The sequence below is a fragment of the Peromyscus leucopus genome, chromosome 19 (genome assembly GCF_004664715.2).
Source record: "Peromyscus leucopus breed LL Stock chromosome 19, UCI_PerLeu_2.1, whole genome shotgun sequence".
In the NCBI taxonomy this organism is placed as follows: domain Eukaryota; kingdom Metazoa; phylum Chordata; class Mammalia; order Rodentia; family Cricetidae; genus Peromyscus; species Peromyscus leucopus.
The window spans coordinates 68,473,018-68,499,150 of record NC_051079.1 but is presented as its reverse complement, the minus strand read 5'-3'; the positions used below and the strand labels follow the sequence as shown (position 1 = coordinate 68,499,150).

Here is a 26,133-nt window from a genome sequence, read left to right as displayed (position 1 = left end):
TGAAGACAGTGTAGGGATTCTGTGAAGAGTGGCCAGAAAGTCAGTGGCAACCCTTCCTATTTCATACTTAGCTGTGAGAACAACGGTAGCTGGAGGCTTCGAGTGACCATGTTTGCAATGATTAAAAGACTACGTTGTAAGTGTTTTCTACTGGTGTTTAGACGTACTCTTACTGGCTATGGTGTGATTTGTTTTACATGTAATTCTAAAGAACATTGCTGTTTTATGAATAAAAAGTAGTTGTAGCCTTTCTTGGTTTGCCTCATTGAAGAACACAAGACAATGTAGTAATAAAGATGTACTGTGTGCTAAACAAAGCAGTTCCAGAACTGTGGTGCCAGTGAGACTGGGCTTCATCAGGAGATGTTAGGAAATAAGGATTAATGAGAAGCTGGTAGGAGTAAAACTCAGTAATAACTCTGGTCATTAGTGTTAGTAAAGCTCCGACTCTGCTGGCAGTCAGAATCAAATGATGTCAAAGTTGCAAGCCAACCTATTGGTGTGCTACACCCTGTCACAGACCATGGGTGGATGGTTGTCTTGAAAAGCGGAAGGGGGCTGAGACAGAGTATCAGATTGTCTGCCAAACATCACATTGTACATAATATGTTGTAGATACTTAAGTATAATACATATTCATCTTTATTAACAGCTATTCCATATCAGTTAGATAGATATTAAGGATTTACTCAAATATGTACTTAGAACAATTACTTTAAGTAGTAAAATTGTCAGTTTTCAGTTCTGTCCTGTATTGGCAAAGATACTAGTGACTGATGATGTTATATATCATTTGCTTTACTTTCTCTGTGTGTTTTATGCCAACCAGCATAATTCATGGTGTTGATTTGTACAGCTCCATAATACTGTTTCAGTCACCAAATTTTTTTATTTAGTAATTTTCCTGGTCATTGCTAACTAACGTGTAAATATGTGATGAACCTTCCACACGTGATCTTTACTAAATTACCATGAGGAACCCCTTGTTTTCTTATTTTTACTATAATTAGGGGGTAGTTATTTAGTTGTGTTTGGTAGTTTAGTAACAAGATTGATTATGTGTGACTGTATATCTGAAATGTAACTTGGAAATGTGGAGAGACAAATATCTGCTTTTAATTTTTAAAAATTTGTATGTTTGTTTTTTTGTCTAGAGTTGCTTTAGAGTATTACTTATCAAAAGTTACTCTCTAGTGTGCTTCCGTTTCCCTGAGTTAATTGTACTTCTTCTTCTTTTTAAGGTAAAGTGCAAGTGAAGAGTTCAGACATACAAGTTGGTGACCTCATCATAGTGGAAAAGGTTGAAACATTTTTAATATATTTTAGATCTGTATGTATATCAGTCATTCACATTAGTTTAATTACAAGTGACTTCTATTTCGAAGGAACTGTTAAGATAGATATTTTAATCTTAATGTGTGTTTGTAAGATTTGATGTATTTAACTAAATTTAAATATTTAGATTTTCTGTGTATTTTGCTAAAGTGTATTTCAATGTCTTTAGGTAAAGCCATATTTTTTTAATGTAAGACCTGTGTTAATTGCTTACTGTATCTCATTTGACTTTAGAATTGTGTTCAGAACATTAATAATTCTACATCACTTTTTAGAATTTACTTGTCCAGATGGCTATATTATATATAAATTATTGGCTCTAATTCTTAGGGCTAAAAATTTTAAAGAATGAAAGTGAAAGAGCACTAGAAAAATAGTTGAGGCCATGATGAGAAGAAGCCCTGTTCTAAAAAAAAGAACAGACCAGCATGGGGAGTGAATGGATGGGCAGTGTGCAGATCAGGCATGGGGAGTGAATGGATGGGCAGTGTGCAGATCAGGGCTTTCTCCTGTGACATGTAAGGGACTGTACACTGTGTGTGTCTCTCTGTAAGAGGTTCTTCCTAGTGTGCTGTCTCATTCTGTGATGTGTGAGTGCTGTGTACACTACCTGGACATAGGATGTCAGTGCTGTGGTTGTATCTTCTCTGGCAATATCCTTCCTTTGCCATTTATATTCTTGGGGAATTCCTTGTTGACTTTTAAAAGTCTCTAAGGCAGATTCCCATTTGGCTTCCTCCAGAGCTGTCTGCAGTGTGTTGTGTTGGCTGGCATCTCAGCTGCCTGGGGCTGACGGTGTCTTCTTCCCATAGAAATGATCTTCTTGTCACTCTAGTCTGTGTACAGGCATTGTGGTTTGATTTTACAAAGTGGAACAATGCTTAGCATGCACAGGGCACTGAAGCCAAACAGCTGTAGTGTTTCAGTGTATAAATGTTAGAAATTACTTGTATCCATTCAGTTTTTGGAAAAAATTCTACTTTATTATGATCGTTATATCTTTGCACACTTGTGTAGGATGGATTCTGACAAGGCCTTAACTCAGTATATCTTACATACAGATTTTGTTAAGTGTGTCCTTCCCGTCATAGGCTAGATATCTGCTGTGTTGATTAATACACAGTTTCACCTTTGCCTTACTTTGTGGTGCTGAGTAGTGAACCCAGGACCTCCCCTAAGAATGTATTCCATCACTGGACTTTTAGGTGTAATTTAAATATTACATTTAAATTTAGAAGGGGAGGAAGCTGTTATAAGTAAGGAAAATAGCTAAAAATGGTAGTGACTTTACAAAGTGTAGACCTTGTAGGGAATTTTAAGCTATTGTGAATAGAGTTGATATTTTTGAAGTCAGATTAGATTAATTAGAATGTTTTTTATGCCACACTTCGAATATGGAAGCCTTTTGTTAAATATTATATTTGGGACTTGGAATGTGACACTTGTGTACAAGGCTTTGCTTAGGTTGACTTCTAGTTCTGAATACAAATAACAACAACAACAACAAAAACCAGTTTTAAGGCTTGGTCCATAGAAGAATTTAAGTAAGGAGTAAAGTGAATTCACTGTGCTATTTAATTCTTACAATCATGGCTAACAGTACATTTGCACTACTGAGTGTTTGAGTGCTGCAACTAATCCTGGGATCTGCTTCTTTGTGTGTAAGCTTTGAGGACTAAGTAATGCGCTTGGTGCTGGGGTCCTTGTGCATGCTGGGCAGCACGCTGCCACTGTGTTCTTAGACTTCGCCTGTGGCTGCTGTTGTCTGGTGTTGTGTGCTGCTTTGATGATGGTGCTGAACAGCACAGTCATCCTTCAGACAGTTCCCCTCATGCATCAGCTTAGATGCCTGCCATGTTTGCAGTGTATATGTCTTGGGTGAAAAACTTCAAGTTGTAACATTTCTGAGTTAGGCCCCAATATTAAAGGGTGACTTTGTAAAGAAACTGTTTTCGGGAGTTTACTGGTTTTCCTCTTTTTAGCACCCCCTCCCCCCAAAGCATCCTTTGTTTAAAAAGTAAGCATTATATGATGGCAATTGTATAAACACATGTGTAGAATAAGGCAGTACTTTGGGTTATTTTAGAGCTTCATATAAATGAGATAAAGACTCAAATATTTGTTTAAGCAAAAAAATCCACTTACCTAGAGTCAAAGATATCTTTATACCTATATTTAAATGAAAAAAAGGCCATAGTTTTCTGCTGTCTTTACACATATCAAGTTAGTCACCCATATAGAGCTAGAGGCCTTCAGAAGTCATTTGCATGCATGTGACATACATGTTGAGTCAGTCCCTGAAGAGCCGGGCAGGCGTTAGGAAGGAGCCTTGAAATAGACTCAGGGCAGGCAGGACTTAGAGCGCCCCTGTTGTCGGCGCTCCTTCCGGAGTCTGGCAGAAGACTCGCTTAGGGAAGAAGACTGATTGCTTTCTCCAGAAGCAAGGAGAAAACCCATTGTCTTTCTCTTCTTTTCTAATTTGTTCAATGTAATGAGTTAATATACTGTGTGTCATAATGCCCAGAGCAGAAGTGCATGTGACAGAAAGGATCTGAACAGAAGTGTTCTGGGGGTGCTCTAAGGAAGCAAAGGTGCATTCCAGAACAGGACTCTGATGACCCCTTTGAAGGAAGAAATGAGAAACAGAGGGCACTAGTGAATCAATGATGAAATGCCCACCACTTTCACTGTAAACTCCAATACACCAACTTAGACACAGGCAGAGTGGATAGGAGGAAATGTGCTCAAGCACTATGTCATTGACAAGAAAGATACCTCTGCTTCAAATATGTAGAACAATATACCATATAAAGTTAGTTAAGCCAGGTGTGTGCAGTAGCAGGCTGTTTCATTGGTGCCAAAGAAAATGTCGAGTAGAATAATGAAAGTAAAACAAACAAACAAACAAACAAAAAAGGAAGAAGTTACATTAGTAATTTAGAACACTTGAAAAGGAAATATCCAGGTATAAATTCAATTTTCGGGCCTTTGAAGAGGATTTGACGTGAGTTTTTATAGTAATTGTCAGAAAATAGCTAGGCTGGAGTACTTACCCTCATTTTATAAGGCAGGATTATCATTGTACCAACACCAGAGGGAGGACAGTCATTACAGAAGAAAACTAGACAGGAAAAGCTGTCAATAGTAAACCAAGTTCTAAGTCACATCCCAGTAAAAATGATCACCATAAGGATTTAAGTTTCACTCTGGAATGATCTACCATATCAATTGACTAGAGAAAAATCACACAATCATATTAGTGGGTGCCAGAAAAGCATTGACTAGGTTAATACCTACTCTTGATAATTGTAAGCCTTCAGTTTGGTGACCAGGAGCCCCAAACTATTTAAGAGTACCCAGAGACCCCTGTAGAACATCATGTGTAAAGAGCTAGATGGATGCCTCTTCTCTGAACTTGGAAACAAGAATGTTGTTTTTACCACTCTTAACTTGCCTAGCAGCTCTAGTTCCTTAAACAGAACAAAGACAAAGTTGTATAGAATGGGAAAGGAGGCAATAAATGTCCTTAATTGCAGATGGAATGCTAGGGAATATAGGAAATTCAAAAAGATCTATTAAACAGTATATTCAGCAGAGTGGCAAGCTATAAGACCAGCACACAAAATACATTCCCATTTCTGTAAAATAACAGACCATATGGAAACAAGTGAAAAATGTCCCTCCTATGAAATTCAAGTATTAAATATGCTGAAATCTACAATATATTAATGAAAATAATCAAAAAAGACCTAAGGAAATAGTTGTGTTCTTGGGGGATGACATTTCATCTACCTTTGATATTTAAAAACAATGACCAGGTCTTGTCAAAGTCACAGAAAGAGTCCTTTCTTCCCCCCTCTTCGCTTCTTCCTCCCTCTTCCCCCTCTTCCTGCTCTGCCCTTTCTTCTCTTTTCTCTTCCCCCTCCCCATCTCTTTCTTCTCTCACTAATTAAAAAAATGACACAGATAACCGTGCTCCAAAACCAATTTAGAAAGGCACAGGTTTGGCCACAAGGAAAACCAGGGGAAGAATCTCGGTCCCTGTGTTGAGGTCCGCTACACAGCTCCATTAATCAGCAGAGTGCGCGTAGGAAGATGGAAACAAACACTGATGAGACCTCAAGGAGAACTCAGAAATAGGTCCATCCAGATATGCACAACTAACTCTTCAAAAAGGTACAAAAGCAATGAAAAATAAAAAGGAAACTTTCAGATTAAATTAAAGCATCTGTAGGTCAAATAGAAGATTCAGGACTTAGTGGAAAATGAAAAACTTCCAGGAAAAAAGCACAGGAGAAAATACCCTGAATCTAGATATTTTAAATATTAATATTTTATAAATATAGAACTTTAAAATAAAAATATAATTCATAGATTGTATATCAAAAGAATATCACACACTAAAACAATCTGATAATTGCATCTTGTTAAAATTAAATTTTTTTTTGGAAAGAACCGTGATGAAATGATAGGTGCCAATAGTAATTAAAGAAGATGTCATGCATTTGAGAGGGATTGGAGAAGAGGAGGAGGAGAGGAGGATAGAAATGGAAATGATATAAACATAGTACTCACATATGAAATTCTCAATAAAAGTTAAAATGAAGAAAGTAGACGCGGCCAGTAGAATGGCTCAGCAGGTAAGGTGATTATTGACAAGCCTGCATACCTGATTTTGATCCCTAGGACCACATGGTGGAAGAAGACAGCCTACTATAGCAAATTGTCCTCTGATTTCTATAAAATGTTAATAAAAACATTTAAAAAGTATAAAAAGAAGCTACTGAGTCTGTATTGGGTGAAAACATTTGGGCACTATATCTAATAAAGAATTGTTGGTGAAATTTGTAAAATCTCCTAAATCTGAGCAGTAAAAGATTTTCACCTTAGGAGATGGACAGAAAACCTAAGAAAACATTTACCCAGGAACTATAGATGAAAAATAAACATGAAAAAATCCATATCAGTAGTTATCAAGAATACACATAAATCAGAATGGCTAATTTTTAAAAATGATGTCACCAGATATTGACATTGGTAAGAAGGATGTGGTTTACTTAACATATCTGTTGAGAAGACCAGATGGTATAATTATTCTGGAAAATCACATGACAGTTTCTTAAGCAAAAAAATAAAACAAAAAACAGTCAAAAACCTGTATAACTGTCTCATGCTCCAAAGTTTAATTCCTGTGCCTTGGGCCTAGTGAGATGCCTCAGCAGATGAAAGATGCTTGATAACCTGAGTTTGATCCCTGGGACCTACATGGTGGAGCTCTGATCTCTATGGGTGCTATAGCTCATGCATGCATACTCACATATTTACACATATATAATAAATACAATTCCTGTATCTTTGCCACAAAGAAATATTAATTTATGTTGATACAAAATCCTCTACAGGAATGTTTATATCTGCATTCAAGATAGCCAGATCAAAAGCAGATCAGATATCCTGTATAAGATGTCTGGTCAGCGATCCTATGTATAAGTACATCATGGCACAGCATGGGAAGAAAATACAAGACTTTGCTTTTGGGAAGTGAATAATTTGAAAATTCCATTCACATTAGCATCCAAAGAATAAAAGACTTAAAATAGAGCTAACAGAAGAACGCTGAACTTTGAACTTGGAAAGTTCTAAATGTGATTGAAAAGATGTTAAAAGAAAATACTAAGTAAGTGGAAAACAGTCCACCCGGGTAGGTATGTTACTGTTGTGAAGTTGGCAGTACTTCTGAAATGGACCTGTAGATCCATGCTACACCACCTTAAAAACCTCAGCTGACTTCTTGATAGAAGTTGACATACTGGTGTCTATAATTTGCATAGAAATTCAGAGGACTTAGAACAGCTGAAACAATTTTGAGGGAAATTTTTGCACATTTTTGCATACTCAACACTTCTCCATTTTAGAACATAATACAAAGCGACAGTAGTCAATACAGTGTAGACCTAGTATAAATGCAGGGATGATGCATCTGTATCTATCTATATCTATCTATCTATCTATCTATCTATCTATCTATCTATCTATCTATCTATCTATCTATCTATCTTCTAGTCTCTCTCTTCCTCTCCCCCTCCCTCCCCCCTTCCTCCCTCCCTCCCTCTCCCCTCCCTCCCTCCCTCCCTCCCTCTCCCTTCTCTCCTCCCTCCCTCCCTCCCTCCCTCCCTCCCTCCCTCCCCTAGAATTTATGGTTTGTTGGTCCCTGGTAGGTTCCTTGGACAGGCGGCTTTCATGCATCCTGCCATTGATGGTTATCTAGTTGCTTACACTCTGTGTCATTTGACATCAAGTGTGCATACTTGCTACTCCATATATACCTGCGTTTTAAGCTTGGATACGTTTCCCCATGGTTGATCATACAAAGCATGCAGTGCTGTGTCTGTCCGGTGTACTCTAATTAGGCAGTGTTTTATGTGTGCCAACCTTGGCATTTTTAGCATTTTCAGTGTACCTTTCTGGTATGTGTGCTGGAAGTGTAGTTTCAATATGAGTTTCTCTGATGTCTATTAAGTTGGTCACTTTTGTTATGACTTCTGTATCTTTCTGTACTGCTTGGGTAAGAGTGTGGAAATTCTCGTGTGTTTTCTTCTTCTATGTGGGCCTTTCTCTGCTTGCAAGTCCCCAGGCCTTTCTGTCTTGTGATCAGAGTCTCCTGATACATATGCTGCAAGCATCCTTTATCTTCTTTCCTTGTGGCCATATTTGAATAGAATTCTTACTTTTAGGGAAGTCCAATTTAGTAATCTTTTCATTTAAAGTTAAATGTTTTCTTTTCAAAATAATTCAGTAGTAGTGGTGTTGGTGAAGAAGCCCTCCCCATAAAAGTCATGAAGTCATCTGCTGATGTTTGACCTGCATCAACTTTTAGAGGTTCTGTTGTCTTGCCTTGAACATTTTAACTGTGGTTTGAATCAGTTTCTGTGTTAAATTACTGGGAAGGCCAGGCATCATCTCCACTCATCCCCTGTAAGTATCTACTTTCCTTAGGACTATTTCTTGGTAAGACTGTAATTTTCTTATTGCTCATAGTGCTAGTTTTCTCCTGAGCCTGGTGTCCTCATATAAATGGTTCTAGTTCTGCCTTTTCTTGTTTTGTACTGGCATAATTGGCTGTCTTGGTTTAACACCATTCTGCCTTAGTCACTATGGTTTAATCTTCTTTTCCCAGGTTAGTCCTCGAGTGTGTCTTGTTCAGTTCTTGGCCTTAGCATATGAGGAAAATCTTATTGACTCCTAAAGCTTGTAAACATAATTTATTTTAGCTTTTCTTGTGTTCTGTTCTGTTGAGTTCCAGTGTGTCCATGTCTTATATGTTTTCCTCCCAATGCTTTCTGGCTTTGGATGTTCCACTCATTTTCTTGTCAGATGATTATTACCTTTCATTTGGAAAATACTCTTGGATGTTCACTCAGATTTCTTCCTTGACCTGAGGGTCTGTTAGCTCCTACATAGGCACCTTCATTCACCTTTTCACCCTTACTAACTTCATCATTTTTATTTATAAACTGGAGAGTTAAGCCATTTCCTTGTGGTATATGTGCAGATTTTCACTTAGTTCTCAAAAGATATAATTTGTGTAATTATGTGAGTTATTATTTTAATGGTATACTTTTTCCTTAGTTTTTTTTACTTCTTTTAGCATTTCCAATTGATAGAATTATTAATAATAGTTAAATGCATGAATAGTGACTTGTAAAAATGTGAATATACCATCGCATCTTTAGTTACTTCCTATTCTGTCTAATAAGAGAATAAATAGCTCTTCAGATTTGTGGGACTTTTCTGTATTTGCTTATTCTCCAGATTGTTTGTTTACCCATGTTTATTATTTACTGATGATGTGTGTTGGCCCTGGAATAGCCACTGTCTAATTTCCGGGGCATTTTAGAATAAGAAGGAGGCAGTTCTTAGGTGACAAGACTAGTATGATGCATTATGTTTTGTTAAGATGCTGTGGAAATAATATTTAACCTTTTCCACATAAGAAAGGTCTGAATGCCATGTATATGGCTTGCTGTTGTTTTAAAAAAATCTAAATGTTAATTTTTATATGAAAATTATAAATAGCTATTTTAGTACAATATTACTTTTTAAAATTTAATTTTCTTTATTAACTTCTTTGTAATAGTATTATGTTAATGTACATCTTCAGATAATAACTAGTACATTACTTTTTTGCAGAACCAAAGAATTCCATCAGATATGGTCTTTCTTAGAACTTCAGAGAAAGCAGGTAACTTTTAGTGTTTTCTTTTACATTGCTGCAGGTTTTTATTAGTTTGTTTGTTTTTTTGGACAAGTTGATATTGTTTAGCTGTGTCTGACCTGGAGACCAGGCTGGCCTTGAACTCACAGAATTCTGCTTGCCTCTGCCTTCCAAGTATTAAGATTAAAGGCATACACCACCGTGCTTAGCTTGATTTCTTTGTTTTAAAAAGTATAATCAAGTTTTCTGCCTATAAAATTTATTTTTTAATATTCTAAATTCATTCCAAATGACATTTAATTGTTGATATTTAAAAACATCTGACTTTAGTGTTTAATAATTGCTTGAAAAGTTATCTGAGTAGATTTTCATTCATATAGGCTTTGAAAACCCAATTACTTAAATAGTGTAACTCAAAATTGTATTATTATTTTACATTTTCAGTTTTACTTATTTCACATAGAGTTATTTTCTACTTATTATGTGCACAGTAGTAATTATTGTGTTCACTACAGAAGAGAACAGCATCTTGTGGATTCCTGCACTGTAGTTATGGGTACTTGCCATGACCAGTCCATGGTCTCTGTGTGTGGTAACATACCTAGGCACTCTCTCACAGTGGAAAGAACTATGTATATGGACATATTTGGGGCCTAGGTGAGTGTCCATGGGCTTTTTTTTCAACTGGATGCTCATGTGACTAAGTAGAGAAGTCAGGGCATCTCTGCCAGTGTCTCCTCAGCCAGTTGCTCACTACTGCCCTGGCTGTGTGGGCACACTTTTCTTATCTCTAGACTGGGGCAGCATATTAAGGAATGCCATAGCTCCTTTCTGCCCTCTGCGCATGGTTTGTAAAACTAGCTGTCATTTTTTTCTTTTTAGGCTCAGCATGAATGTTTTTTGTAAGTGTGAATACCTTTCAAAAGCCTGGGTTGGGTTCAGAGTTCATTACTTATTTCCTCCATGAGAAACAACATACTTTAAAAATCAGACTTTAATTGTGTGGGTTTGTGCATGTGAGGGGCCAGAGGAGGGTGTCAGTTCCTTTGAAGCTGGAATTAAAGGCTGGTGTGAGCTATCCCATATGGGTGCCAGGACTGGAACTTAGATCCTCTCCAAGAGCAAGGTGGCTCTTAAGTCTTGAGCCGTCTGTTCAGCCCAAACAGCACACTTTTAAAAGAAACACTGGGTCATGATAAAGAGACGTTTGTCTGTGGCACTGTTCTATGCTGTGCTTGCTTACCTTGCTGAACGAGCTGCCATCAGGAGAAAAGCTATCCATGGTAGTCAAGGACCTGTGAGCTGATACTTATTTTGTGTGATTTAGTGTGAGCTTTTATTTTCTCAACTTCTGTACAGACTGGCTAGGTGTTCCTCATATAATTAAGCACTAAAATTACAAGTTTGTCCTTTATTGTGGCTAGAGACTCCTTAATTGTTGTCTAATCCCACTCACCTACTATTAGAAGTTGTATTACAAGAGAACTTTTCTTTTTAGAATGTTAGTACTCTCCGTTGAGAGTACTGCTTGGCTATATTAGGGTAATGTACTCGTTTCCAAAGCATTTCTGTCTAACAAGTACGTAGTGTGGCCTTCTGTTACAGCAGTCCGTCAGTAGGCTTCCTTCGTGACTTGGCACCTCTGGAGTAGCAGTGTTTCACAGTCCAGACTGCCCAGCGCTGTGGGAGTCCATGAGGTCTTGAGAGGCTGAGTTCCTTAGCTGTGGGCATGTACAAGAGCATAGACCTCTTGCTTATGGTATACAGCCCCTTTGTCTGGCTAGATTTGAATTCTAGTGTTTTCATAATGATTTTTTCCTCTTTAGTCATAAAGGATGTATTTGGAATTATGGAGTGTGTTTGTGCTTTTTTGTGATACCTTTATTTTGATATCAGGGTACTATTGGCCTTAGTGTCCATTAGGGATTATTCTGTCTCATCTTACTTTTTGGAAGAATCTTTAAAGAAATTTTATTCTTTAAATGTTTGGTTCAATTCATCCATGAAGTGATGTGGGTCTGACCTTTGAGAGTCTTTGTTTTGTTTTGTTTTTTAATTTCTAATTACTTGCTAAAGGCATGCCCACATTGTTCTTTGCTTCTTGAATCAGTTTTTGTAGTTTGTGTCCTTTTTTTTCCAATTAGTCTACTTTAGGTTTTTTAATTAATGGGCATGCTACAATTATTTCCTCATGATCTTTTAAAAACAGTTTCTGTAACATGGTAGTGATGTCCCCTCCTTTGTTCTTGGTTTATTATTTGAATCTTCCTTTGCTTTGTTACTCGGGCTAAAAGGTTGTCAATGTTATTGATTTGTTGAAAGAACTAACTTTGGGTTTCAATTATTTTTTTTTCAGTTGTCTGCCTGTTCTTTATTTCATTTATTGGCACATACCATTTCTTTCCTTTTCTCTGTTTTTGGTTCAGGTTGATCCTGTGTCTGTAGTTTCTTAAGGTATAAAGTTAGATTGTTGATTTTGTATCTTTTTTAACATGGGTGCTTCCAATTATGAATGTCCATCTGCACTTTTTTTCATTGTCCTCATAAGGTTTACTATGTTATTTTATTTCCATACCTCTAAAGTAGTCTCTAATCCCTTGTCTTTTCATCATTGATCCATTGTTTTGTGGTTAATGTGTTGCTTAATTTCCATACTTGTAAATTTCCCAGATTTGCTTCTGCTATGATTTTTAGGACATTCTGCTGTGGTCTCATTCTGACTCACTCAAATCTGGCTCTAGCATGTGTGTAGCTGTGAGTGCGCTCCGTATGCTGTGCACACCAAGGAGCCTGTTCTGCTCCTGCAGTGGGTTTTAGCTCTAGTCAGTCTTCAGCATTGGCATTCTAATTATCCTGTCCATGGTTGAAGGGGAAGTGGTATAGTTTGCACCTATTTTTGCAAGATTGATAGCATGAGTATGCTCTATGTGATGACTGTCACCCTCCGCACATGCTCTTTCTCCTGCTGTCCATTCTGTGTCCATAGCTGCTTGGTTCTTGGAATTCACTCAAGTTCTTCTGCACTCACTCTCCTGCTGCAGAGCTGTGCAGAGAGACACACAACTGCTGTTCTGTGACCCGCTCCTCTGCCAGCCTCAGTCTCACCTGAAGAGCAGCTTTATCAGGTGCTTTCTATGGTTCTGCTTTCATCACCTGTTGTCATTCTCTGCCAGACTCCACCCTGAAACATCACCAAGTGCACAGAAGCCCGCATGCAGGCAGTTCCATCTGTGCCTTCCCTCTTGTAAAACCTGGGCTTTTCTTTAGCTGGGCACCTGACCACTGAGAGGAGCGCTGTCACAGCTACTCCAGTGGTTTCTTTGTGTTCTCCAGATGCGCTGCTCTCTTGCTGGAGGCATTCTTATGTGCCTCCAGTCCTACTCCTACCCAGCTCTCCCCTGTGAACCTGTGTAATTAATTAGTCTCCCGTTTTTCTTGTGGGATGTCTTACTCTCTATTGCTGTGATGAAGCACCATTGCCACAGCAACTTTGAGAAGGAACAATCTATGTGGTTTACCGTTCTTGAGGGCTAGTAGTCTGTCATGGTGGGAGGCATGGCCGCAAACAGAGAGCGTGGTGGCTGTAGAAGAAGCTGAGGGCTCTTACCTTGAACAGAAGCAGGAAGCAAAGGTGTGTGTGTGTGGGGTGAAGTAAGAGGCTTTGACCTCTAGTGACATATGTCCACTAGCAAGGCCACAGTTCCCAAACATCACTCCCAGCTACAGACCAAGTGTTTAAATACATGAGCCTATGGGGGATATTTTCATTCAACCTGCCATAGGCGATAGCAAGAAACTTGTCCTTATTGCCTCCTGCATGAATTTTTTCCTCAGAGTTCTGTTGCAAATGCACCTGCTTATATGCTCAGTGTTGTTTTCTTGAGGGTGTTGTGTTTTCATATTCCTTTAATAATCATTGTCCACTGGTTATTACTTAGGCCCGATGGAAGAGCCATGACTGATAAAGAATATAATGAAATAGAATTTGGTTAGTCTCTGCTTTTTGTTTGGAGTCTTTAATTCATTTCTATATAGTATAATTATTGAAAAGGTAATATTTACATCTATCACTTGCAACTAGTATTTTCATTGTCAATATAGAGAAGTAGATTTTCAAAGAGTTTATCTGTACCCACATTCCTATTGATAGTACCTGTTTTATTATGATCTCTGTCTGATAGCATACTCAGTATAACAGGTTACTGTGGTGATTTGAATAAAAATGGTCCCCTAGGCTCATGTGTTTGAATGCTTGTCTGCAGTTGGTAGAACTGTTTGGGAGGGATTAGGAGGCATGGCCTTGTTGAAGGGGGTGTGTCACTGGGAGTGGCTTTTGTGCCTTTACAAAGCCCGTGCCACCCCAGGAAGCCTCCTTTTCTCTGTTTCATGGTTGGTACTCAACATGTAAGTTCTTACTCCTCCTCCAGCACTGCTCTTCCCTGCCTGCAGCCACATTCCCTGGTCACGGCTCACCCTCAAACTGCAAGCAAGCTTTCTAATGAACCTTTCTTTTATAAGGTGCTTGGTCACTTCATTTGTTGTGGCAGTAGAAATGTGACTAAGACAGTAAACAAAATATTTTTGTTTGAGAGGCGCTTTTACACATAAATGATTGTGGTAGAAATACATATAAGATCAAAAAGAGTTGGGTCTGGTGGCTCACACCTTTAATCTCATCACTTAGGAGGCTGAAGCAGGGATATTGTGATGAGTTTGAGGCCCAATTAGCCTGTGTACTGAGGTCCAGGCTACTGCGCTACAGAGTAAGATCCTGCTTTAACAAACAAGCAAGACAGACAAAATAATATTCCAAGTACAAAAAATGGTTTTGGGTAATTAACTTTAAAAGGAAATAATAATATAGATTTTGTTGGGGAGTAAATTGTGAACAGCATGCAGTACTGTCAAGTTGGGAGATGATTATAAATGCTGATTTTTTTTCAGAGGAGATATCTGAGGGCTGGAGACTGAGAACACCATTTTTAAAATCATGCAGTTCCTAATAGTTTTGGACATTTGCCAATTTCCTCACCATTTTTCACTGCATCATTGCATGGCCTCGGGAGTCAGCAGAGAATGAATGGAACACCGGAGTATTAATAGATGAGATATTTTGTGGTAACCTCAGACAGGGAGCAGCAGCCCAATTGATGACTATTTCTCCAGTCTTGCCTTATATCCCATGTTTCTAGGAAGGTTGGTCTCTGTGGGCTAGTGATACTCAGTATTTTGATGGTCAGGAGTCTATTTGAGAATCCTAATTTCTTTACCTTAGAAAAATGTACACAGTACACATTGTTACTACATTTGTATTATTTACATATATAATCCTATGTGAGTACTAGTAGATTTGAGTTTGAGACCTCTGTGTAGTTGTAGTCTGGCTTAATCTATCATGGTTCTGTTATAGCCTTCTGTTTGTCAAATTTAAATGTTAAAATATTACTACTCACTCACCTGCAGATATTAAGACTCAGATTGCTTTTTACTGTGTCTTCCTTTTATACAATGGATCAAATGGCTTCCAAACTTGATAAAATTTGTGTGTCATAATATTTCCTTCAATCTGAATTCTTAGTTTCAGAAACTCTTGGGTGATTTTTGCTATCTTCTTTTAACTGTAAAACTTTGTCAAAATAACAGTCAAAATGTAAGGTGTACCTTCAGCTAATCTTATTTTAAACTTATGGTTGTATATTCCTTCAGACCAGCAGCTTCCAACTCAAGGTTTTCTTCCTAACAACCACAATCATTCCTTCTTCTCTTTGTTTCCAATATCCCGACTTTTGACTGCTGCTTGTTCATGTTGAGATTGTTCAGCACTGAGTTTCTGTATAGCCACAGGTCTTATCCAGTTGTAACACTCTTGACCATCTCTTCTGCCTCTGGATCAGACCTTACTTGTGCAATTATATTTCATTCAGTCTGTAGCGCTTTCCCGTGGGGTATGGAGGGGAGTTTTACATGAAGGTCAGCAAAATGTCTTTTGTGTGATTCTAAGTAATTAGTTAAAGTTTCACTGTTGTCTAGTTATTGGCAGAAAATAAACATATTCGGGTTTTTTGTGTTATTTATTAACTTTTTTTTGCTTTTCAATTTTAGTTTTTAAAATCCTTTGTAGCATATCATTTTTTATAATAAAATTCTAAACTTTGGTCAGTGTAGGAGTCCTAAGTGTAACATTGTGGTTTAGAGCTGAATAGTAGCATCTGGGCGGGTGCTTGTCAATACAGCATGGTAAGTCAATCCATGGCATTCTATTGACTGAGTATTAATAAGAGTATTCTATTGAGCCATGACTGGATTGTTTAGAATGTAAATGGAGCTGTTGATGGATCTGGTGACTGATGACTTAAATTCCAATTAATCAATTGTTCCATCAGTTTCTTAATCCAGATCAAATATCTCCTGAGTGCACGCAGTTCTTTTAATGGTATTAGCAGAGATGAATGCTTTAGAACTAATTTTCATCAATCTCTTATAAATGCCAATATCTTTTTCACTTGTATCTAAGTGATAATGTTATAATTTAAGTGTTTGAAAGACAATACAGTACCTCAGTTGTCACTTGTTAGTGGGATGAGGATAGGTAAGTGACACTGTTCTCATCCACATTATCTCTATAGGAAGATATATCTTGCAACTAGTTTAAAAATTTCATGCAGTCATTAAGTCATATAAATATTTAAAAATCAAGTTTAATAGCCAAAGATCTGGTATTATAAATACCAGTCAATGTCTATTTTTCTTTTGTAGAAGATATACTGTAGCTCATCTCTTCCAGAGCTATTGGATAGATGAGTTGTTGCAAGTTGCCTGCTAATGCTTCAGGATGACTTGTTAATGCTGTGACAGCATCAGCTACCTCACAGGGTCCCCTCACTTTATCATCCCTTGACGTGGCTCTTAATGTGACACAGATACTAGCTGGTGGTCTTAATTTGAGGTCATTATATCTGTCCTTTCCTGTCAACTCTTGTCAATTATACAAAATAAAATCAAGTATTCATAAGAAGTCTGTAATAGGATATAAGCAGATCAGTTTAATAATTCAGTTTTACTGAGCTTTAACTAGTATCAGTTATAGCTAGTGCTTTATGTTAAAAAAAAATTACTAGATTGGTCTTGGTAACACAAGCCTTCCTGGCTACACTTCAAATTTTGTTGTAGCCCTTTCCTCTATCATATCAGTGGCTTGAAGTTAGTAATTTTCAGTCTTCTTAGGTCATTTCCCCTTTAAATTTTAAAAATAATGTATACTTATTTAACATGGAGCATACCTTTTAACTTTAAAGGACTTAGATTGCAGAGCTTATTGTGTTTATAGGGTTCATTGTGCTTGCTTGTTTTTTTTTTTTGTGCTAGAAATGTAAGACATTTCAGAGCATATCACCTGTTTCTATTTAAATTTTTGAAAGCAGGGTTTTAGCAGTGGACAGATAAAAACTAGAATCTAGTCCATTGAAGTTTCATTTACTCTTTAATGAGAATACATATACTTACATTTAAGTTGGAGTAAAAAAAAGACCAATCTTGAGTAAACATATAACTTTAGAGTTACCTGATCTGCATTTTTTACTGCTCTTTAGCTTTTCTAATCAGCATGTGAAAAATGTTTTCTGTAACACGAATTGGTAAACGGTCTTATATAATAATAATAAAAAAAACTGTAGCCAAATATTGGGGTGAATGCTGAAAGATCAGAGAAGCAGAACAACCACAGCCAACCTCACCTCACTAATTCCTCAGCTGATCCTGTTTCCACGAATCCTTAGACTAAAGACCTCTGAGTCCTGACCCCTGAGGATCCAGTTGAACTGCTTCTTAGTTCCTGTCTTCTCATGCTTTATAGACCGTTCTCCACCCAGCCATGTCACTTCCTGGGATTAAGGCGTGTGTGCTTTCCAAGCAGAGGCATGAGATCTCAAGTGCTGGGATTAAAGGTGTGTACCATCACTGCCTGGCATATTCCCAATGTGGCCTTGAACTCACAGAGATCCAGACAGGTCTCTGTTTCCTGAGTGATAGGATTAAGGGTGTATGTCACCACTGTCTGGCCTCTATGTATAATCTAGTGGCTGACTCTGTCCTCTGATCCCCAGATAAGTTTATTAGGGTGCATAATATATCACCACAGTTTTCCTTTTCATAGTGCTTTTGACAGTGTACAACAGTTTGTTTATTCAGTTATTCATATCTTCCAAAGTTCATATACTCAGGTGAAGGTTCCTTAATGTAACATCAACTGATAAAGCAAATAGTTGAAAAACCCAGGGAGCCATGGGGTAAAAAACTGAGAGATCAGAAAAGCAGAAAGAAGCCAGCCACTTTCTTACCACTTGGAGATCCTCCGCCAAAGAGAGACCTAATTCCTGTATACCTATGCCTATATGCCTTTCTGTTCTGCCATCTCATTTCCTCTCTCCACTCAGCTACATCACTTCCTCTTCCTGCCCAGCTCTGTCACTTCCTGTCTGTCTGTAGAGACGTGCAGATCTTTATGGTTAGTGCTGGGATTAAAGGTATGTATCACCAGGCCTGGCTCTGTTCCCATTGTGGTCTTGAACTCCCAGAGATCCAGATGGATCTCTGCTTCCCAAGTGATAGGATTAACGGTGTGTGCTACCATTGCCTGACCTCTGTGTTTACTATAGTGACTGGTTTTTTTCTCTGATCCTCAGATAAACTTTATTGAGGTACACAGATAAAATATCACCACATTTCCCCTATTTTTGTCTACAATAAAAAAATAAAAAGTTATAACTAATATAAGAAAAACTGTATACAATAAGTACAATAACTGTATACAATGTCTAGTCCATTTGCACGTGACAAATTTAGTGAAAATATTCCATTATCCTATTTTTTGTGACTCCAAAGGATTATATCTAATTTACATTCTACCCTAATTTGCATTACCAAAACTATCTTTTGATCTCTTTCAAGATTATACACTTTATAACTCTTAGTGTGTTTATTTTCTGAATTTAACAAAGCAAACTATAACTATAACTATCTAATCTTCAACTCCCTCAGAGACCTGTGAAGGAAATAATATTACCTAGTAAAACAGGATGTGCACACAAGCAACTTCCAAAAAATGTAAGTTATAACTGAAAAAGCCAACTGCCTGGACAGCCACCCAAGTTTTCTCTGCAACATTGGGGCATCATCTTTGGCCTATAGACTTATCATATCTGACAGACTAATCTGTGAAGCAGGTTTTTCTAAAGAGCCTTCCTACCTGGTCTTGGCAAGGATCAGCAGTCCTTTGTTTTGTATCCTGCTTGTCCATTTTGGACAGCATACAGTCAGCAGTCAATGTGAGGGCACTTTCTTGCCCAGTGGCTAACTTTTGCCAAAATGAAAGTAAACTCCATGTGGAGATTCTTCAGTGCCTATCATTTTCTCTGAAGTAGATTGATGCTGCCAGGAGCAGACATGTTTCATTGTCATAAAAAAAGAAAAAACATCTCTGTTAATAAAGCATCTTAAATGCCATATTCTGTAAATCTCTGAAGTGTTTGAAGATGATCTGTCTACCTAAAATATATTTCTGCTTGCTGTAGATATCTGAAGTGTTTGAAGATGATCTGTCTATCTAAAATATATTTCTGCTTGACCTTGAAAACATACCTAATATGACTACAAGTTCCATTGTAATGATTAACTATTAACTTATATTTCTTTCTATCCTAATAGTTGGTAATGTTAAGTTTTAATGATTATCAAATTGTGTTACATTGTTAAATGAAATTTATAGGTACAATACCTTGAACAAGATTAGAAATATACATATAGTATTTTCAATCTCAAATTTTTATCAATGTACATAATACAATATAAAAAATCCAACAATGTAAAATACTTACAACTAGCAGTTGCTTTCTAAAAGTAGATTCAATAAATTATCACTTCTTACAGCTCTTGGTCTTGCCATGCTTCAGAGTAGATTCAGATCTCAGACTCCCAGAGTCATTTTCAAATGATAATGCTTATACTCAAATAGTTAAAGGGATTAAAGAAAAGGTAGTGGTATGCTCACTTTGTTGGGGCACATTGCTGGCAACTGTTGTTAACTGAAAATTCTTTAGCTGAACAACAACAGAATGATCTTTATACAGTGTAGGAACAAGACAATATTCATTAGCTTAGTACAGACATTGTTTCTTCTCTAGCAATCAAGGAGACACAAGGTAATTATAGGTATGGATTTTCATGATCTCTTTTCATTTCAGATGATTGTGTAGAAAGGATTATTGGATGCAGCTATGTGAAGATACAGTCTTACCTACTTTTATCTTTTCAGATTTGTGATAATGAAAGTAATAAACAATCACTTAATGAGTTCATATAGCATACATTCTTGGCAGACTCCTGGAAATTTTTCCTGTAAGTTTTACAACATGATTTCAAAGATATTTTTCTGTAAGTGGAGTTTTCCTATCCCGACTTCCTGGTCCCAAATAAACACACAGGAACTTATATTAATTACAAATTCCTGGCCAATAGCTCAGGCTTGTTACTAGCTAACTCTTACATTTAAATTAACCCATTTCTATTAACCTATGTGTTACCACTTGGCTTGTGGCTTTACCTATTCTCTAGCATCTCTTGCTTCTGCCGTGGCAGGCTGGCATCTCCCAGACTCCACCCTTCTTCTTCCCTGTCCTTAGTTTGGTTTTTCTGCCTAACTTTATTCTGTCCCGCTATTGGGCAATCAGTTTCTTTATTAGACTTGTCACAACGACACATATTCACACAATGTAAAGGAATATTCCACAGCATTTTTCTCATTGGGTAGATGAAGAAAAAGGAATAAAACTGAGGCTTCATAATGTAAATGTAACCTTACATGGTGCAACAGTTAGTACATTGTCAGATTAGTGCTTGGCTCCAGGCTGTCTGATTCTTTCTTCTACGCTGTGCTACATTATAGGGATCCTTCATTTTTGTTCATGGGGTCTACTATGGTTAACCCTTCATTACAGCTTGACAAAATTTAGATCACCTCAGAGATTGGTGAGGGATGCCACTGAGTGCACCTGTGAGGGCATTTCCAATGGGTGTTGAATGGGGAAGACCTACCCTAAGTGACAGTGACATCTCACAGACCACTCCCCCAGAAAGGGAAGAAGTAGAAATCATGTCTAGCATCAGCACTTCTCTTTTTCTTCATGTCCTTGTTCATATGACAATTGTCTTCTGCCATACTATCTGCTGCCATAGTGATTTGTTGTCCTTTGGACATAAGACCAAATGACCATGGATTAAATTTGATGAAACCACGAGCCAGCATATATCTTTCTCCCTGTGTTTGTGACAGACATTGTTTCACAACAATGAGAACAGTAACTAAAATAGGGCTACTCTTCTGTATTGTAGCTTGCTGAAAATATCCTTGTCTTTATGTGACTGGATTCCAGGAGCATCCCCAGCATGCACTCCTGTGAAAACGAAGTGTCTCCTAAAGTTGCCAAGTGTAAATTGTCTCTGGTTGAAAACCAATGTAGGGCTTCTGATTTTTGCTAAAGAAAATCCCTGTGCTTATCTTAAATGTTCAGTTATATATCTCTTGAAAGTAATTGTTTCAGTATTTTTCGGATTTTCTTCCCTATTAATAATAGACTGAGTCAATGGCAACTGAGTCATACCCTCTTTCTTCCTCCCAGATCTTCTGTAGGCCCCTGTAGCCAGGAGTCAAGCAACTCCCAAGGCACCTGAAGCTGCCAGGTTAAGACAAAGACCCTAACTAGGAGGAACTGGCCTCTGTCTGTTTTCCCCAGTCCCATGTTGTGGATACCCTGCTGAAGTAGACTTGGGATAAACACTGGACCAGTTTCTTGTCATGTCCATTAGAATTCTATTCCAGGCTCACAGTTCTGTTACCACAGTGAGGTTTGACAGGCTGAAGGAAATTTGTGAAGGTGCTGCTATTCCAAGTGTCTTAATCAGTGTACTATTGCTATGCAGAGACACCATGACTGCAGCAAGTCCTCTAAAGGGAAGAATTTAATTGGAGCTAGCTTGCAGTTCAGAGGTTTAATCCATTGTTATTATGATGGGGAGAATGGTGGCACTCAGGCAGACATGGTGTTGAAGAAGTAGCTTCAGAGTTCTGTATCCAGATCCATAGACAGCAGGAAGAGAAAGAGACACTGGGCCTGGCTTGAGCATTTGAAACCCCAAAGCCCACACCCAGTGACACACTTCCTCCAACAAGGCCACACCTCCTAATCCCTGTCAAGTAGCACCACTCCCTAATGACCAAGCATTCAAGTCTGTGTGCCTGTAGGGGCCATTCTTGTACAAACCACCACACAACTGTAGAATCACTTGAAGAGCAAGTGTTCTGCAGGTCCAGAGAAGTGGCCCAGAGCATCTACTCAGAGGTAGAAACAGATACCGAGGACAAGATTTCTGTACCTTTACCTGAAAATTGGAGAAGAGCCTAGCAAGGTTCATGCCTAACGGGCATTTTTGGAAATAATGGAGAGCTTGGTAGCCAGCTTTTTAAAGGTGGCAGCATGTACAGAAACTCCTAAGGTAGTTCCTGGATCAGGCTCTATCTGGGGTGAGAAACTGTATACTTGTGCTAGGCTCTTAGGAACCATAAGAAAGGACTGCAACACATTCTAAAGTATTCTCCCAGAAACAGTCCTTCAGCAGAGCCCAGGGAACACTGAGAATGTAGGATACTTTGAGGTTGTGTAAAATAACAATGGTGGCATTCTGTGAAACTTACAATCAGTAGCTCATTCCCTCTCCCCCATACTCAAGCTCCTTGTCTTGAAACACTGTTAGTAAAGAAAGACAAGCCACCATTTTCCTAGGGAGCTACCTCAGGGCTAGTTGATCCCTAAGGACAGAAATCTCTGCTTGGGTTGTATTGCAACTGCACATGAGCAGGAAAGGTAGACCTCACTGTCTGTATCCTCCATCACTGCAGCTCTGGGCATTGACTCCTTAGTCTGGCTCCAGCCTCAGGGCAGAAGCGAAGCTGTCCTTGGTGCCTCTGGACAAAAGGCTGACATGTTTGGAGTGTAAGAGGCTCAGAATATCAGTGAATGGTATCGGTATAGACCCAGACCTTCCAGCCCATGACTTGGTAAAGTAGGGAATAGAGGGAGCCTGAAAATTACTAGTGACTTTGATACTGTGCTGAGACCAGGCACCTGGGAGGTGGAGGTGTCAGTAGTGTTCCTTCAGGAGGGAGGGAGGGTGCTGATGGGGACTCTGGGTTGGTTTACAAGGTGTACACCTTTTCATACTGGAGTATAATGTATATGCAGTATAACTAGGTTTGTGGGGGTTGTAACTTTCATTTTATAATTAAAGTTTATAAGTGACTTAAAGAATTCTCTGTGACTGAAGCATGAATTTGATTATTCTTTGTTTTGCTTTTTGCGGTGTTGGGGATTGAATCAAAGGTCTTGCACATACTCAACAAGTGCAGTGCCATAATATACATCCATATCCCTGAATTTGTTGTTTCATGGACTTCCTTTTATTGCTTAAGAATTGCTTTATTACAAGCTTATTGTAATTTGTTCTTTAAATTATGTAAAGCATGTATGATTTCCAGATAAACATTGTAAGGTATGATCAGGAAGGTTCCAGTTTCTGTTCTGTTCCTTTCTTCCCTATGTATATTTCACATATCTGTATTTGTATATGTGTGTAACAAAACATGTATAGATATACATACAGGTATGCTTATACATAGAGCACAGAAACACATGTATGAATACATAACAGATATCTATGGATGCACAAGACCGCATTGCATGCATATAAAAGATACATACACACAGAGGCACAAAAGGATGCAGATTTGCATACTTGTAGTTATATAACAACACATAGAGATATGAACATACATAAATATTTTTCCTCTCCCTTCCTCCCCCCCCACTTCATGTCAGTGTTTATCAAACCCCCTTCAAGCAAGCAGTTACCACTGTAAGAATATCCCACTTTGTACATGCATTGCCCTCTGTTGTTCTTAAACATAATGTTTTAATTGTTCCCCCTGGACAGGGTGTCCTGTAGCCCAAACTCTCCTCAAACTCTCTGTGTCGCTGAGGATACCCTTGAATTCCATATCCTCTTGGCTCTACCTCCCAAGTGCTGGCATTGCAAGTGTGTGCCCCATGCCTCAGTCAAGTCTCTCTCTCTTTCTCTCTCTTTCTCTCTCTCTCTCTCCCCCTCTCCCTCCCTCCCTCTCCCTCTCTCCCTCCCCCTCCCCCATGTATGCGTGCACCATATTTTTTCACTTAACACTGTGTCCTACAGATCTTCTCACATTGCAGAGCTCTTTGTGCTTGCCTTCTTCGAGTTGCTGCCTCTGCTGTTTTATTCCACTTGTTCTCTAATCCTTGTGCCAACCTTTTGTTATTGTAACACTGTTGCAGGGAGTGGTGTGTGTGTGTGTGTGTGTGTGTGTGTGTGTGTGTGTATGTGTGTATCATTTAGTGCATTTGTGTTTGCTTTCATCTCTAGGATCAATTCTGAGAAAAAGGATGATGAGTATTGTCTGGGGGTAATTATATTGCTGGGATTCAGATTTTTCCCCTTTTGAAATTTGATGGGTTTGTTATTATACAATAGCACTTACCTGGGTATTAGCATTTTAGCTGTGCTTGTATTACTGAACATTTATATTGGTCAATTAACATTTTATTACCAAGGTAATGTCAGACTCTGAGATATTTTTGTATGTATCTTATTATCTTGTCATCATCAACACATAGATTAAAAGTAGAAATGATCTAGACAGCTTTCTAAAATAAAATAGTAGTTGATATTAAACCTTAACAGGCATAGGCAGGGGTTGTAACTCAGTGGTAGGGCACTTGTCTAGCATGCTCAGGGCTCTGGGTTTGAGCCATAACACCATGCAGAACATGCACAGGTACTGTCACTGCCACCACCAGAACTACCACTGCAGCAAAAACACAGGCACCAAACAGGACGTAAGTGGTTAAATAGATTTATTCTCGGAGCCAAATGATAGCATCTGAAATGAGGGCTTTTAAAGCTGGTTGTTCTTTGGACTGTTCAGATGAAGCGTTTTGTGGGTCCCACTGTGCCGAAATCTGCTTTGAGAACACTTGTAACTTAGGAGAACTCTTCAGTGCAGTTCTAGATGGTGACGTTTTCTCCTCTACCTCCAAGGTTCATGTTTTATCCGCACGGACCAGCTAGATGGTGAGACCGACTGGAAGCTGAAGGTGGCGGTGAGCTGCACACAAAGGCTGCCAGCCCTAGGGGTGAGCACCACTGGGCACTGTTCCTTCCTCCTTCCTTCCTTTCCCTTCCCCTTCCCCTCTCCCTTTTCTCCTTTCCCTCTCCCTTTCCCCTTTCCCCCTCCCTTTCCCCTTTCCCCCTCCCTTTCCCCTTCCCCCTCCCTTTCCCCTTTCCCCTCCCTTTCCCCCTCCCTTTCCCCTTTCCCCCCCCCTTTCCCCCTCCCTTTCCCCTTTCCCCCTTTCTCCCTCCCTTTCCCCTTTCCCCTTCCCTTTCCCCCTCCCTTTCCCCTTTCCCCTTCCCCCTCCCTTTCCCCTTTTTCTCCCTTTCCCTTTTCCCCTTTCTGCCTCCCTTTCCCCTTTCCCCCTTTCCCTTTTCCCTCTTCCTTTTCCCTCTCCCTTTCCCCCTTTCCTTTTTCCCTTTCTTTTCTCCCTTTCCTTTTCGCAGTGGTTTTTAAGTGGCAAGGAAGTTTCTGTGTGTTTTTCTTTTTCCTCAAGGTCCTTAAAGATGATATGGTGACCTAGTTCAGAGCCTCTTTTAGGTAATATTGAATGTCCTGTTGATTTGGCACTTAGACTATGTTTTTATTTGTTGTTAACGTCTTAGTTAAGTGCTGAGAACTGGCTGCTTACTGAGTAGCAGGGTAAGGTATTCTGGGAGCAAAGAACAGGCCTTACTTAGCCTGGTCTTAAGTGTTTTGCCTGCAGTTCTCCTTCCAAGGACAGGAGACTTTGATCTGGAGGAAGTGAGTGCTGCTGTCTTGTATGCAGAGAGAAGGGCGAGATACTTTCCTGTCACAGCTTAACAGTTGCAGAGTGGGTCCCCCCTCACACACACCCCCTGAGAAGCTGCATGGAGAGTTTAGGGAGAACAGGAGAGTAGATTTTTGTGGATTCAATCATTGCTAAAGCAGCTGTCCTAGATGTCAGTCTCTTCTGCTAGTATACCTTTTCTTCTTTTATTCCTCCCTCCTTTTCTCCCCTCCCTCCTCTCTCCCTCCCTCCCTCCTTCCCTCTTTCCTCCCCTCCCTCCACTCCCTCCTCCCTTCCTCCTCTCCCTCCTCCCTCCCTTCCTACCTTTAAAACAACCAATGCTTCATTTTTGTTAGTTTACATATAGTACAAATCTGGATACAAGAAGCTTTGTCTTACATGATTTGCTGACCTTCCGTGGATAGAGGAAAGATGGAGATTGTCAAGAGTGACCTTTTAACTCAGGCAGTATTGCCAAGAGAAGAAGGGCTTCTGGAGGGGAGGAGTGGCTGCCTTACTGTACAGTTCATGACCTCCATGGACAGCAGGTGCTTCCTCCACTGTGTGTGGACTCTGGGAGTTAAA

At 38.9% G+C, this 26,133-nt stretch overlaps 1 protein-coding gene across 10 annotated transcripts in view; it reads left to right on the top strand.

Annotated features, from left to right (window-relative positions):
• Atp9b (ATPase phospholipid transporting 9B (putative)) overlaps positions 1-26,133 on the top strand; it is a 255,789-nt gene that overhangs the window by 59,041 nt on the left and 170,615 nt on the right. For all 10 annotated transcript variants that reach the window (XM_028872015.2, XM_028872021.2, XM_028872020.2 and 7 more), the window contains 3 exons: positions 1,242-1,300; positions 9,526-9,577; positions 24,728-24,822. In XM_028872015.2, coding sequence (XP_028727848.1) covers positions 1,242-1,300; positions 9,526-9,577; positions 24,728-24,822 — 206 coding nt within the window. The remainder of the gene's footprint in view (positions 1-1,241; positions 1,301-9,525; positions 9,578-24,727; positions 24,823-26,133) is intronic.